The sequence below is a fragment of the Vipera berus genome (genome assembly GCF_964194415.1).
Source record: "Vipera berus genome assembly, chromosome: 1".
NCBI classification, from domain to species: domain Eukaryota; kingdom Metazoa; phylum Chordata; class Lepidosauria; order Squamata; family Viperidae; genus Vipera; species Vipera berus.
This window is the reverse complement of record NC_138202.1, coordinates 266,034,812-266,050,004: the sequence shown is the minus strand read 5'-3', so window position 1 is coordinate 266,050,004 and position 15,193 is coordinate 266,034,812. Positions and strand designations below refer to the sequence as shown.

The window sequence follows — 15,193 nt, the reverse complement described above, 5'->3', positions numbered from 1 at the left end:
GGTAAGAAATAGTAATGCAATATATTCATAATGTATGGAAGAACTGTAGAGCTACTTTGTCAAAGTTGTCCAATCTTTTCCCATGAAGTCTCATCTCTGATGTGATAGATGTGATGAAACTTGTGTTTTGCATGCGAAATATTCATAGCAGAAAAATCACCAATAGCATGGCTCTCTGTAACTTGGAGAGCCATTGCCAATGATAGCAATAGCAACAGCACTTAGACTTATATACCGCTTCACAGTGCTCTACAGCCCTCTTTATGCAGTTTACAGAGTCACAGTATTGCCCCAAACAATATAGAGTAGAGTAGAGTAGAGTAGAGTAGAGTAGAGTAGAGTAGAGTAGAGTAGAGTAGAGTAGAGTAGTGTAGAGTAGAGTAGAGTAGAGTAGGAAGGGACCTCCTTATCTCCTCATTTTTCTTCCATCTAAATTAGTATTAGCCATCTTTTAAGCCTATTCTCTTTTTCACCCACTCGTAAAATTTTCCCCAAATTTCATAATTTTTATTTTATTTTATTTTAATTCCATTTATATCCCGCCCTTCTCCGAAGACTCAGGGCGGCTTACAAGCTTAGCAGTAGCCTTCATTCTATGTATATGCCTGCTTATTAGGGCTTTCACACACACCCCAAGCGGCATTATTACAAAGTCAGCTTAATTGCCCCCAACAATCTGGGTCCTCATTTTACCTACCTCGGAAGGATGGAAGGCTGAGTCAACCTTGAGCCTGGTGGGATGCGAACCTGCACTAATTGCAGGCAGCTGGTGTTACTTAAGGAGGCATTAGCCCACTGCTCCACCAAGGCTCTGATAATACTCTGACTCTGTCTTATCTTTAATTATCATTGTTAATCTATTCATTTCCACACATTCCATTATTTTCCTGATCACCTCTTCTTCTGGACATTTTTATTGGTAGAAAGAAAAGCTATTTTCCCTAGTCACCCTTTTCTGCTTCAGGAGACTGGTTACATCTGGTTACATCCCCAACCTAAGGTCCATGGACCGGCACCTGGCCACGGCATGCCAGAAACCAGTCCTATTCAGGGTATGCAGGCAGCATGTGAAACCATGCCCTCATTGGGCGAAGGAAAAAAAAACTTCCATGGAAACAGTCCTTGATGCCCAAAGGATTGCGGGCTGCTGTTCTAAAAGAACATGATGATGAATGCTAGGTTATGGTTGAACTGAATACATGAAATGATCTAACGTGAGATTTCTCAGTTATTTCACTTTATTCCCTATTGGTTGAATTAATGCATTCAATTTACTCAAATATGAGATTTTAATGAGAATCAAACTTCTCTGTCTATCTCTTACAGAGTTTAAGGAAGTGGCTGCTAATCACTGGAGCTTTTCTGACTGCATTATGCTATTTTTTCTTAGGGCCAGCTCCCATCTTGCATATTGAAAGGTAAAATATGCTTCACTAACTTCTACACTGACTATTTTCCTGGAATGAAGTTTTCCTGTTCCTCAAGTCAATAATGAAAAGGGCTGTGTATTTACTAGCAATATCAAAATTTTGTACCCCAATAAATGAACTTTGCTGCTTAGCGCTAGTATTCTTGTTAATGTTTTGTTTAGCCTATGGCTAGAATAACAGCTATATGGTTCTGTTTTTCCTTACCTGTGAATGGGAAGGCTTAGAAACATTAAATTTCCAGATCAGGAATTCCACTACCATCTCATTTTATTCCACTTTTTATTTGGAAATAAGATAGTGGTATTCCTGGGGTATATATGAAGGGAATTAAGAGACTACATGCTTTTCATTTAAGCCAGCTGGTGTCGTCTCTCTAATAGATGATTAGAGATTCAGGGATTAACCCATGTGTTAGTCACTAAACTGTAGTCCTTCCCACAAAGGTATGTAGTTTCCTGGGGCTCAAAATCCCCATCCTGCTTCCCATCCTTACTCCTGTGCAGTGAGTAACACGCTTCTTGTTACTCATTAGCAAAACATTAATTCCATTGTTCAAAATCAAATAATTAGTTATGAATGGAAGCTCATTACATATCTTTGAGGAAATCAGCACATCTGCATAGAAATTAGGCAGCTTTGAGCTTCAATAACATAGGAATATGTTAACAGTGATGATGGTTAGTCTGGAAAAATGGGGGTTCTAGTCTAAGGACCCATCCACAGGGCAGGTGGCCCCACTGTGGCCCTGTTTCTGGAGAGCAGGAATAAACAGTATCATTCTCCATCCACCCTCAGCCCATTGTTAATGCAAACTCTGCTTGTTTCGTCTTCCTCTGTGCATAAGGGGCTGTTTCCCAGTTCAGGCGTTACTATCTGGTTTGCTTGTTCTTTCTTTTTTTGTTGGAAAACGTTTGCACTTTAATTAGTACAGAGCGTAGTGGCTGGAACGTCCTCTTATCTGGATCACTAACCTCTAATCTCTGTTCCAGCTACTGTTATTGCTAAAATTCCAGTTGTGTACTGGTTCAAACGTTTCTCTGACATACAGAGGATCACTGGCTTAAAACCTAGCAGGATTTTTTTGGTCTTGGTTTTGTCATTTCTTTTTTTTTCGCCTTTAGCTTTCTGCTTTTTCCTTGGGACTTCTTTTTTTGTCAGTCTACCAATAAACCATTGAAATGTTGGAGCTGTTCCCTTCCCTTTCCCTCCCTCTCCACCCTTCCCTCCCATTCCCCTCCCCTCCCTTCCCCTTCCCTTTCTTTTCCCTCCCCTCCCCTCCCCTACCTTCCCCTTCCCTCCCCTCCCCTCCTCTTCCCTTCCTGCTATTTTGGGAAGTGGAGTGAAACTCTCATCTCAAACAACATGAAAAAAAATGAAAATATGCACTATTGATCTTGTTCAAAAAAGCCCCAAGACTGAGAGAGGTAGCTCAGAAAAAGAAAAATAATTCAAAAGAAAATGCCTGTTCTAAGTTTTGAATCAATGAATTTCTGCAGGTCAGCCGGAGCTATGCTGCTGAGAGACTATTTTTTTATCAGTAACTGTGTTGCAGACATTATTGAGCCAAATCTGGGAAAAATGCAAGAAAGGATTATTTTATTTATTTAAAAGTAGGCTGTTACTACTGTATCTGCATGCATGTATATTTTGACACTTCATTGCTGTATGTATAGATTTAGCATAACTTTAGATAAATATATTTTTATGAGTATATATAATTGTCAGTTTTTTTCTTGGCATGAAATGTTGGGAAGGCCCAACAGCAAGGGATTTGCTCAATGGAGAGAGGGCTTCTGTAGCTGGCAATCTTGATTGAAAACCTGGCAGATCTTCACTGAAGCAACCCAGCGTTTAGGCTGAATATTTTTAAAGTGGCTTAGATCCGAGGTCTCCGACCTTTGGGGCACCAGGGACCGGTTCTGTGGAGAGAGGTTTTTCCAAGGACCGGGAGAGTGCATGGTTTTGTGTGCTGACTGCATCCTACGGATGGGGCTTTGCTTGTTTGTGTGGACCAGTTGGTGGCATACCATGGCCTGGTACCAGTCCACGGACCGGGGTTGGGGACCCCTGGCTTAAGAGTCCAGGTAATACCAATGTGAAACCCGAGAGGTTTAACATAGCAGTGCTGACTAACAGAAAGGAGCATGTGTTCTGTTATTGCAGCTAGTGAGAATGACACTTAAGAGATTAACGGACTCAAAATGGTGGACTCTAAATCTCTAAGGTCCTTTTGAGTTGGGTGGCCTTTTAAATATAAGCATACAGATGGCAGAGAGATGCCATGAATTACAGCTAAAATGAAGCATTGTGTCTATGCTTGTGATTTGCAGTCAACTTTGGCTTTTCATTCTGATGTTGGTCCTGAACGGTTTTGCTCTTGCAATGATTGGTATCCCAATATACCCTGAAGCAATCAATTGTGCATAGTAAGTGATCTTCCCTTCCTATTTATGCTATTCTTTATCCTCAAAGACTAGAATAATTAACTGCAGTTGCATGCATTCTTTTTCTTTTTCCTTCCACTCAGTTGTCCCTGTCTTCCCTTGCAGTTTTCTTGGCAAGGTTTTTCAAAAGTAGTTTGCCGTTGTCTCCTTCCTATGGCTGAGAGAAAGTGACTAGTCCTAGGTCGCCTAGCTGGCTTTCTGCCGCAGACTGGGACTAGAACTCCTGGTCTCCCAGTTTCGAGCCTGATGCCTTAGCAACTAAACCAAATTGCTAGGATTGCTTTAAATACAGAGATATTTATCAAACCAAATTATGGTTTGGCTCTGCCTCTGTTCAGAAAAGCCTTTTCACCTCTCTCTCCCCTCCCCCCCACCCTAGATAATGACCTGCCTTGCTTATCAAAGGTACATCCATGGAATCCATTTAACATACCAACTCAAGACAACATCATGCTGCTCACCAATAATACATGGTAATGTCTGCATGCCATGGTCCATGGACCAACGTGTTGAACATATTTGGTTATCCCCCATTTATTCAATACAGTGGAATAAACATTCCAATCCACGGCCACATATAACCCCTGAGTGGTCTGTGTCTGTCTCTCTCTTTTTTGCCTTGGTGTCCCCATTTATGATAGCTGAAACCTAGTGGCAGTTTCCTAATGTTTGAATTGGTAAACTCATGAAAAAAAGAAATGTAACAAGAGCCACATCAATATAAACAAAGCATACCCCATCCCCACAAACTGCCATCCTGTATATCTGAAACAGCCCTTGACTATCATTAAGAACATTAAATATGGCCTCTGGCCAAACCGAGAAATAATCATGATTAAGCAAACAATGGCAGAGTTCAAGGGGCGAACCAAATCACTGAAAAGATTTTAAATGCTAAATATATTCTACTGAAGAGAAAGATAGCCCTTGATATTTTTCTTTTCTACATTTAAGGACAAACCGTCCTATTACAGATGTTGTTGCTTTGGGACTATATAATTATTTTTGTGATGATTGCCTTCTAAAATGTTTTGTAGTTGTAAATGAAAATATTGTCCTTGGAAATAACTCTGTTTCTGCCTTTCCTTTCTGCAGTGAGAATGGTTTTGAAGAAGGATTAAGTTTGTTAGGACTGGTGTCTGGACTCTTTGGTGCATTGTGGGCCCTTGGGTATGCAACCACTCATAAAATACCTATACAATTCATGATCAGAAATATAACTGTTAACTAAACATTATGTAGATGAAACAGCATCAACAAGTACAAAAGAAATTATTAAGAGTTGGGGAGAAATACATAAAAGCCAATAACCCTTCAGGAAATAGGACAGTAGGCATCTGTGGAGGAGAGCCAACTGGTGGGGGGGTTGGGTTTTCACACTGATAAATGCAGCACCCCAAATCAAGCCCTACCCATAATCTGTCCGCATCATGATAGTGCTACAATCATTGCATCACCAGAATGTGCTTCATGAGCAATAGAATGTGTAGTTAGCCTTTAACTTCTAAAACATGATACTTAAGGTTTACAAAATGGTGCAGACACAGGAAGGAAAAATTATTATTGCTTCAAGTGATGATGCTAATTTTGTTGGATACCAGGCTGTGATGCTTGCTCAGCCATATTGTATGCAATCTTCGGCATCACAATCGGGGATATTAGCTAGAGACAACTCAGAAACATTGCACCTTAATTTTTTCACAACATAGGATTTCTCCCAATATCTATATCCTCTATAAATATTGAGTAACTCATGTAGGACCTTGCCAGAAGTAAAAAGGTTGAACTGCACAAAGACACCAGAGCACTATACAGAGTAATTCTAGTTCTAAGGGGCAGCTCATTGTCTCAGATGTATAGATCACAATCATGCTGGAATTGGATATGTCTAGTTTAATGAAGAGAAGGACGACAGGGGGATATGATAGCAGTGTTCCAATATCTCGGGGGCTGCCACAAAGAAGAGGGAGTCAAGCTATTCTCCAAAGTGCCCGAGGGCAGGACAAGAAGCAACAGATGGAAACTAATCAATGAGAGAAGCAACCTAGAACTAAGGAGAAACTTTCTGACAGCTAGAACAATTAACCAGTGGAACAACCTGCCTCCAGAAGTGGTGAATGCTCCAACACTGGAAGTTTTTAAGAAGAGACTGGACAGCCTCCTGCCTGAGCAGGGGGTTGGACTAGATGACCTCCAAGGTCCCTTCCAACTTTATTATTACTATGGTCATTTTGCTCTCTTTTGGATCTCATTGTAATATTATTAATAATATTAGTATTACTTTTTGCACTGAAAGCTGGTTATAGGCATAGCTAAAGAACAGATATTACATTGTTTCCTTCAGAAGCTAGTATTTTGTAAGTGATGGGAAGAAAAGCAATACAAATTGAACGTTTTCTGATTATTGATTTGGGATTTGTTGTCCTAATGCAACAAGTAAAATTAGCCATTTCCTTTAAAAAAAACATTTAAAAGCAAACTAATATACAGGAAGTGCTTATTAATGCTAGGTGCAATTATTAAGAGTAATAGTTGAATGCCATTTTCATTCCCACTGGGGAAAAAAAAGACAAGGATAAAATCATGTGAACAGATAGAGAAGGCTTCTTAAACATATTTAGAAAGTCATATCTACTGAATTTATTTTGCAGTTGCCAAAAATTTCTTCCTTCTAGAAACAGACATTAAGATTGATTCATCGTGAGCACATCTCAAAGCTTGTATTTCTTAATTGCCTAGGAGGATTAGGATTTATTTACTGATTTGATTTTTACTCAACCTTTATTACTTCATAAGTAAGTCAAGGCAGCAAACGCACGTAATGCTTCTTCATCCTTTTATCTGCGAGGACTTGGATTGGACTGAGACAGAGTGATGGGCTCAAAGTCACCTGGCTGGCTTTCAGGCTTGAGGCAGGACTAAAATTCAGTCTCCTGGTTTTTAGGCCAACACGTTAAATTCCTCTGCCAAATTGGCATATATATGGAAAGAGCTGGCTACTCCTTTCACATAATGGCTCTTAAGGCTATGTTCACAGCCCCTCTCTTCCTTTTCTTAAAGCACGTATATATCTTTTCCCAGGCTTCTATATGATGCTGAGAAAAGATTTAGCAGCCTTAAAAGTTTGCAAGCAATTATTTGATTCATTAACATAGCAGTAATCTCTGTTTCAGGAAGCCTCAGCAAAGATGTGCTGTAATGAATAAGAGAAGTATTGTGCATAGGCAAGATTCAAAGGACTTCTTCCAACTCATTTTTAAAGGAGGCAGCTACTTAATAGCTTGATACGTACCTAAATTATTTACTGTTAGAGATGCTGTGTGGGTTGGGGAGGATGCAGGTGTGTGTGGAAGGGTATGAAGAAAGTGCAGCGAGGGTCAAAAGAGTGTATGAGAGATAAGGAAATATATATGAAATGATGGTCCAATGGATCATGGGTTGCCTAGTCTTTCTATAAATATGAAAGAAAGTAGTTTTTGTTATGTTTCTCTAGAAAACAGCATGTGACTTACCAGTTGCTTGGATGGGGTGGGGTGGGGGTAAAATTTGGCTTCAGAAACCATATTTAAATGCCAATTACACACACTTCTTTTATATATTGGATATACACAGTGTACTAAAGGTCAATTACAATATGTTCCATTATTTGTTTTAAAGAAAATGTTACTGTACTTTAAAACATTCAAACTATCAATGAGTAAGGAATTGTTTAGAAATAACTGGCAACTAATTCAAACATTTAGAAATAACTGGCAACTAATTCAAACATTTAATGTAACATACTGTATGCAATAAAAAGGCTGTGGGGCCTGACGTTTGGTACATCCTGTATATTTGTTTTGTAGTTTTGTAGTAGATCTAGGAACATGGGGAGTGAGTGGCCAGCTGGATCTCTAGGGATTCCTAAGTAATCTACTAACATATCTACTATCTTTCTCTAGTGTGAGGCAGGGGACAGAATTCAAGGGAAACAAAATTAGGAATCTATTTCTCTTGAGTCTTGGTTGATGGTCTTAGGGAGAAGCAAGGACCTTAAAGAAACAGATTTCATGTGATTGAGCCTAGGAACTCAGGTTTCCCAAGAGATTTGGAACAAGCAAATTAAAGTCACCAGGGAATGAGCAGTTACTCGTGTCACGAATCAATGTGTGTTACTCAATTTGGATTAGCTATATATGCATTCCTGTTCTTGATTGATCTCTTAGTTAGTCTCTTCAGGCTGTTTACAGGTTAATGATGGTTGCCTTTGTATCAGCCTCACAGAAATTGTGGCATCTCAAGTATTGTGTTGTCTTTACTGTATTAAGATAAAAGCATTTATTCTTTTTCACTCCAGGATAGCAGTAGTTCTTAGACTTACATGCCACTTCACAGTGCTTTACAGCCCTGTCTAAGCGGTTTACAGAGTCAGCGTATTGCCCCCAACAATCTGGGCCCTCATTTTACCGACCTGGGAAGGATGGAAGGCTGAGTCAATCTTGAGCTGGTGAGAATCGAGCTTCTGACAGTGAGCAGTGAGTTAGCCTACAGTACTGCATTCTAACCACTGCACCACTACGGCTCCTAATGGAATTTGGGTGGAGTTTGTCCTTAGTAAACTACAGTCTGAAACTACTTGGGCCTGGAAACTCTGGTTCTAAGGACAAAACTGGAGGCATTTATTTAAAAACCTATTTCTGGGGAAGCTTCAAAGGTCAAGGGTTCAGAAGAGGGCAGCATCTCCCCACTCCAGAACAGATGGTGGCAGAATAGTTACCTGCCCAAGTGGACTTGTTTTACCTGTGGAATAGCCACCCCCATATGCCCCATGACAGAAGAGTTATGAGTGTGGAATTTCCAAAAGGCAGTTTGTATGGACGTTGATTACCCCAATCTATTCTTCCCTGCTACATATTTATTTCCCGATCTTATATATTTTTAGATCTATGATAAATTTAGTATGTGTGATTTTTTTCCCCTGTTTGTTTGTTCAGGTCTTTTGTAGGTCCGACTTTAGGTGGCTTCTTAAATGAGAAACTGGGTTTTGAATGGTCCGCAGTCATACAAGGAGGATTCACATTGTTAAGTGTAGGTACACTGACATGATTTATTCATTCTTTTATTATATTTAAATATGGAATGTCACAAATATACTAATGACTGCTTTCTCTGAAGGGACTGGCAACTGCAATTTATTATACCTACGAAGCCATACAAAGGAGGAGGTACAGTGAATTTTTATTCTTTTTCTTAAAATTTGAAGAAAGGAGCAGAATACTTTGTTATTGATTCTCACTTAGACCACACACACACAAAAAAATTAAGGCCATTTTTTGTTAGTTATACGTTTTTCCTGAATTAATTGGCTGGGTTTTTCTTTTAACAGATATCAGCCGTTCAAATAGCATTGTAAACAGGATGCCAAGTGGTCTCTTTATTTCAAAAATTAAAATATTGTTAACATTATTTTAAATACTTGAATTGTTGAATTGTCCTGCAGCGAGTTGTCCCATGGTGAGTTGGCCATGGCGAGTTGGCTACAGCAAATTGGCAGTGGCAAGTTGGCTGTGCCAAGTTGTCCCATTCCATGCCCAGAGACCCAGGCTTGGACCTCACAAAAAGCCAACAGGGATGGAGATAATCTAATTTCAGGGGTGATGATATTCCAAAGGGAAGGTGTCAGGCAGAAAGGACTGTCCTTCTGGTCCCTGCTAGCCAACACTCTTTAGGATATGGTACTCAGAGCACCCATCTCCTACCAGATCTAATAAGGCAGATAGATACCACTGAGGAGAGACATAAGTAACCTAGTCCCAAGCCATGAAAGACGTTAAAGGTGACAACCAGCACCTTGAATTGCACCCAAAAGCACACCAGAAGCCAATTCAGCTCATGAAGCAGTGACGTTATATGCGCTGGTACCAGTAACTGCCCATGCCACCTCTCTTTGCACCAGTTGAAGTTTCCAAACACTCTTCAAGGGCAGCCCCATATAAAGTGAATTGCCATAGTCAAAGTGGAGGTCACAAAGGCATGAGTGACTGTGAATAGGACCCCTCAGTCCACGAACGGGTACAATTGATGCACTACCTGAAGTTGTGCAAAGGCCCTCCTAGCCACAGCTGCTACCAAAGCTGTAAATCCAGGAGGACCCCCAGATTATGCACAGGGTCTGTTTGAGGCAGCACCACCTCATGCATAGCAAATATGAAAGGCCCCTAATGAGGAGGATCCAAAAACTCAGAGCCACTCAGGTCTGGTTTGGGTTGCGCTGAAGCCTACTGTGGCCCATCTAGGCTCCATAACTTCCAGACATGGAGGGAACCTCTGCAGTATCACTCAGGTGGCCCAGAGTATAAAGCTGAGTAGTATCATCAGCATGCTAATGATATCTCACCCAATCTGTTAGGTCAGATGTCTTCAAACCTGGCAACTTTAAGACTTGTGGACTTCAACTCCCAGGGCTGGCTGAGGAATTCTGGGAGTTGAAGTCCACAAGTCTTAAAATTGCCAAGTCTAAAGGTCCCTATGTTAGGTGATCTCCCCAGAGGCTCCAAATAGATACTAAACAGGAGTGGAGAGAGTATTAAGCTTTGTGGCACCCCATGAAGTAGGGTCTGTGGGCTGGATCTCTTCTCCCCTGTCCACACCGAAACCAATCCCAGAGGAAGGAAGAGAAACAGTACAACATCATGTCTTTCACCCTCGACTCCTGGAGCCAGTCCAGAAAGATACCGTTCATTGGTATCGAAAGCCGTGAGAGGTTAAGAAGAGCAAGGATGGATGCACCACCTCTATCCTATTCCTGCCAGAGGTCATACAATGGACGCACCCACATCCATCCTGCTCCTGCCACAGGTCATCCAGCAGTGCGATCAATGCTATTTCAGTCCCGTACCCAGGCCTGAATCCTGACTGGAAGGGATCCAGACAATCCACTTCTTCCAGAGTCCTCTGAAGCTGCCACTTCTCCACAGCAGTTTTCTTTTCTGGGTTTCCCATGTGAATCAGTAAAAAAACAAAATTGTAGCTACCTGTGAATGGACTCTGTAAAGCAATGTCATTGTTTTTGCAGCCAGTTTCCACAGTGTAATACAATTTATTTATTGGTTTACACAAAATAAATATGCCCGGTTATGAGAAAAGTGTGCATGTATTGCCTCTTTGTTTTTGTAGTGTCCAATATTCTGAGAACATTTTTTTTCCATTTTGCATAGGTCCCGGCCTGGAATTCATCTTGGTTCAAAGCAAGAAAGAACTCTTTTATTGAATGGAACTTAATGAGATATTTTTCTCATTGCCAGTTTAAATCTAACTTCATTTGCAAATTTAAGAGCACAATGTGCAGAAGAACAGGCAAATGTCATGAAATGTAGTTCTTTCAAAATCCACCTTCACAATCTTTGGATTATAAAAAACACTAGTCTCTAATTAGATAATAATGTGCCATTTTAGTATTAGACACATCATTTTTTTTTCATTTCTACAGTGGTGTTCTGAAAAAGTTGCACTGGAAAAGACAGTCAAAGAGATTTACAGGGTAAATGTGTTTTGCACAAGAGGTGACTTTTATACTTTGATATAGGGACACGAACAAAAAATGCAAACAAATAAAGCATCATTTCAAATGATCCTATTGTCAGAATCTATTTATATCACATTCATAAATGCATGTTTAAAACATTATCCACCCCCATATGGATTCTGCCATCTCCCGAGGAAGGAGGAGCATATGTGGATTCAGCCTGCCTTAGGTTATTTCAAAGACCAAGGAAACCTTTTGAACTGGGGGGATCAAAAGTGAGGAAGGTATCTGGCTTGTGTTTTCTTTTAATTCTGGAGAGGAAGAAGGCAATAACCATAAAGATTTGAAGTTCCTTTTTTTTCTTTCCCACGAAAGGGATGACACGAAGTAGAAGGATGGGGGCTGACCAAATGGGGTTGAGGGAAGGGGGGTTGAACCGGGTACCCTTTATAAAATTTCAATTTGTAAAACAATACTAAGTCCTGTCTTGTATTCCCACAACCAAGCATGTCCTAGTAAAGATTCCTTTTGGACTAGAACTGACTCCAAGAGTTTTTGTCTTCCTAAGATGTGGTTTGGGGTGGGTCCTGACACCTATGTTGGTTTGGTCAGTTTACTGAACGTTAATATGGAACTGAATTCTGTACATGGTTTTGTATCTTTTCCTTTTAAAAACATTTTCTGAAAGTCAGTATCAAGACAGAAGAAACAGAATGCATAGATCCCAAAGCTCATAGGGTCAAAGAAGTCAACATACATTTAAAGCTTAGACTTCCAAGAGCGGAGCAAATGTTTGACATGAAGTGCATATTTAAATCACAGCCTTTGGCTTGCAAAGTCCTGCTACTTCTGTGAGTCAGTGACAAGAGAGAGAGAGAGAGAGAGCGCACATTTTGCTCATTTGAGGAAGCATGCAAATGGCCCTGCTAGTCATAGGCTAGCAGAATAGTGTAGATCCTTGAAGCTCCTGCCCTTCCTCATAATGTCCCTTTCACAGTCATTAATTGAGGTGGTGGTGGTTATAGTGTGACTCAGATGAACTCATCAACTAGAGAATCCATTAAGGATGTTTCAGAAGATAAGCAGCAAAGGCAAGCTTTGTTTTAAAATAAAATGCTTGTGTGGGTGTGTGTGTAGTCCACCAAACATCCTTTCAGTACTCTTAGTACCCATCATACACCACTTAACTGGAAAATTAATTTCACCAAATGAGCAAGCAAGCTTCAATTCAGGGTGGGGAAAGAAACATGCTATTCACTTTAAAGGGTGCTAACTTGCAAAAAAATAAAATAAAATGGGAGCATTGGCTTAATGGTTAAAGGTGCTAAGCTTGTTGGAAAGTTGACAGCCGGGTCCGAGATCCGAGTGCAGTGTGATGTGGCGAGCACCTGTTACTTATGCCAGCTCCTGCAAACCTAGCAGTTCCAAAGCACACAAATGCAAGTAGATAAATAGGTACCACTTGGTGGGAAGGTAACATACTACATAATAGACATAATAGCCATAATAGAATTCTTTATTGGCCAAGAGTGGTTGGACACAGAAGGAATTTGTCTCCTGTGCATAAGCTCTGTCCAGTCTCTTCTTAAAAACTTCCAGTGTTGGAGCATTCACCACTTCTGGAGGCAGGTTGTTCCACTGATTAATTGTTCTAACTGTCAGGAAATTTCTCCTTGGTTCTAGGTTGCTTCTCTCCTTGACTAGTTTCCATCCATTGCTTCTTGTCCTGCTCTCAGGTGCTCTGGAGAACAGCCTGGCTCCCTCTTCTTTGTGGCAGCCCCTGAGATATTGGAACACTGCTATCATGTCACCCCTCACTCTTCTCTTCATTAAACTACACATACCCAATTCCAGCAACCGTTCCCTATATGTTTTAGCCTCCAGTCCCCTAATCATCTTTGTTGCTCTTCTGTGTACTCTTTCTAGAGTCTCGACATCTTTTTTACATTGTGGTGACCAAAACTGGATGCAGTATTCCAGGTGTGGCCTTACCAAGGCATTGTAAAGTGGTATTAGTACTTCACGTGATCTTGATTCTATCCCTCTGTTAATGCAGCCTAGCACTGTGTTGGCTTTTTTGGCAGCTGCAGCACACTGCTGGCTCATATTGAAGTGATTTTCCACTAGGACTCCGAGATCCCTCTCACAGTTACTACTATCGAGCAAGGTACCACCTTTACTATACCTGTGCATACTCTCAGTGTACATACAAGTAATAGTGATAATCATGATCACACACAACATGAAAACATATTCATCATAAATTGTGAAATACAACACTTCATCATAAATCATAAGTTGCAACACTTAGTGATAGTCATGGAGTACTAGCTAAGCAAACAACATAAATCATACCAGGCTAAGAAATGGAGATGAGCACCATCCCCTAGGTTAGACACGACTGGACAGGGGAAACCTTTTACCTTTACCTAACGTGAAAAATGGGACTGGGAGGGAGAAGTACTCCCTTCCCCTATAGTCTATCAGTTCTTTCAGTACTAAAACTACAGTGTGGGTTAGGAGATTTATCGTATTTAAGATAGACAATCAGAACAAACAGGATGATAGTTAAGAGAGAAAAATGTAAAGTCTACATCGGGGAGGAAAAAAAAGATTAAAGGAAGCGAGGATTAGTAGAAACTGTGAAAAAGATCTGGAAGTCCTGGGAGGTGACCAGTTAAAAACGAGCCAACACCATGATGCAGCTGATAAAAAGGCAAATACTATTTTGAGTGTATTAAGAGGAGGTCTAAAGGCCAGATTGCAAGACATAACCTCCGAACTTTACCCTGACTTGTTCAAGTCCCCTTGGAAAACTCTGCCCAATTTTGGACGCCATAGTCCAAATTCATACTGACAAGCTACTCCAGAGAAGAGCTTTTAAGATAATAAGGCACCTGGAAACCAATTCCTGTGAGGAACAGTTAACTGGATAGTTTCAACCTTTAGAGGAGAAGACTTGAGGGGAAATGTGATAATAGTATCTACATTGTCATACGTAAGAGGCTTGTTCTCTAGCACATTGAGGAGCAGAATCAAAACCAATGGGCTATTTGCCCACTCTCTTACCCAATCCAAGGCTGGATACCTGGCATTGACACACAACTAGCGTTAGGAACCAAAAATCTGATTTTGGATTACTCAACCTGTAGGCCAGAGGCTTTTTTAAAAGTACATTTCGTTAATTTTTTGAAGAGCATTATGCTATCACTTAAAATATTGCCTACTGGTTTACAATAAAAGAAATAAATACTGTAGGAAATAACAATTTTGTTTATTTGTATATTTTCTGGTTTTCCAACAACAGTTCAGGCAGAGTGACAGTTCTCAAATGCTGTACTTCCATGAGTTGTGGTAAATAACACTTAGGCTCAGTCCTCTTTATATAAATATAAGTATAAACATAAATATAAACCTTTTATTGTCAAAGTACAACATGTGTACATTGAGATAAGATGAGCCTCCCCCCGTGCTCTCTCCCCCCAACACACAGTGACAACAAACCCTCCATCCCACCACACTATGTGAACCAACTACACCACGCACCGGCCTCCCAAGTCAATTCTGCATAAGATTATGTCCCATTTAAAAGCCTAACAGCCCACGGATAAAATCTATTTTTCAGCCTGTTGGTACGGCTGGCTATATTCCTATATCTCCTACCGGATGGTAGGAGAGTAAAGAGATACCTTCCAGGGTGTGAGTCATCCCTGAGAATCTTCCTCACTCTTCCAAGGCAACGAGCCCTGGAAATAAGTACAGTATTTTCTATTTTGGAACAATTTCTTTCCTCAAAGTTCTCTGCCCTGAGATAC

The 15,193-nt window shown here is 40.5% G+C and overlaps 1 protein-coding gene across 1 annotated transcript in view; it reads left to right on the top strand.

The window, feature by feature from the left end:
- Window positions 1-11,754, top strand: part of SLC18B1 (solute carrier family 18 member B1) — a 32,029-nt gene extending 20,275 nt beyond the window's left edge. Inside the window, exons 9-14 of the mRNA XM_081333603.1 lie at window positions 1,327-1,418; window positions 3,761-3,856; window positions 4,970-5,044; window positions 8,848-8,941; window positions 9,029-9,078; window positions 11,071-11,754. Coding sequence (XP_081189729.1) covers window positions 1,327-1,418; window positions 3,761-3,856; window positions 4,970-5,044; window positions 8,848-8,941; window positions 9,029-9,078; window positions 11,071-11,134 — 471 coding nt within the window. The 3' untranslated portion in view covers window positions 11,135-11,754. The remainder of the gene's footprint in view (window positions 1-1,326; window positions 1,419-3,760; window positions 3,857-4,969; window positions 5,045-8,847; window positions 8,942-9,028; window positions 9,079-11,070) is intronic.
- Window positions 11,755-15,193: the final 3,439 nt, after the last annotated feature.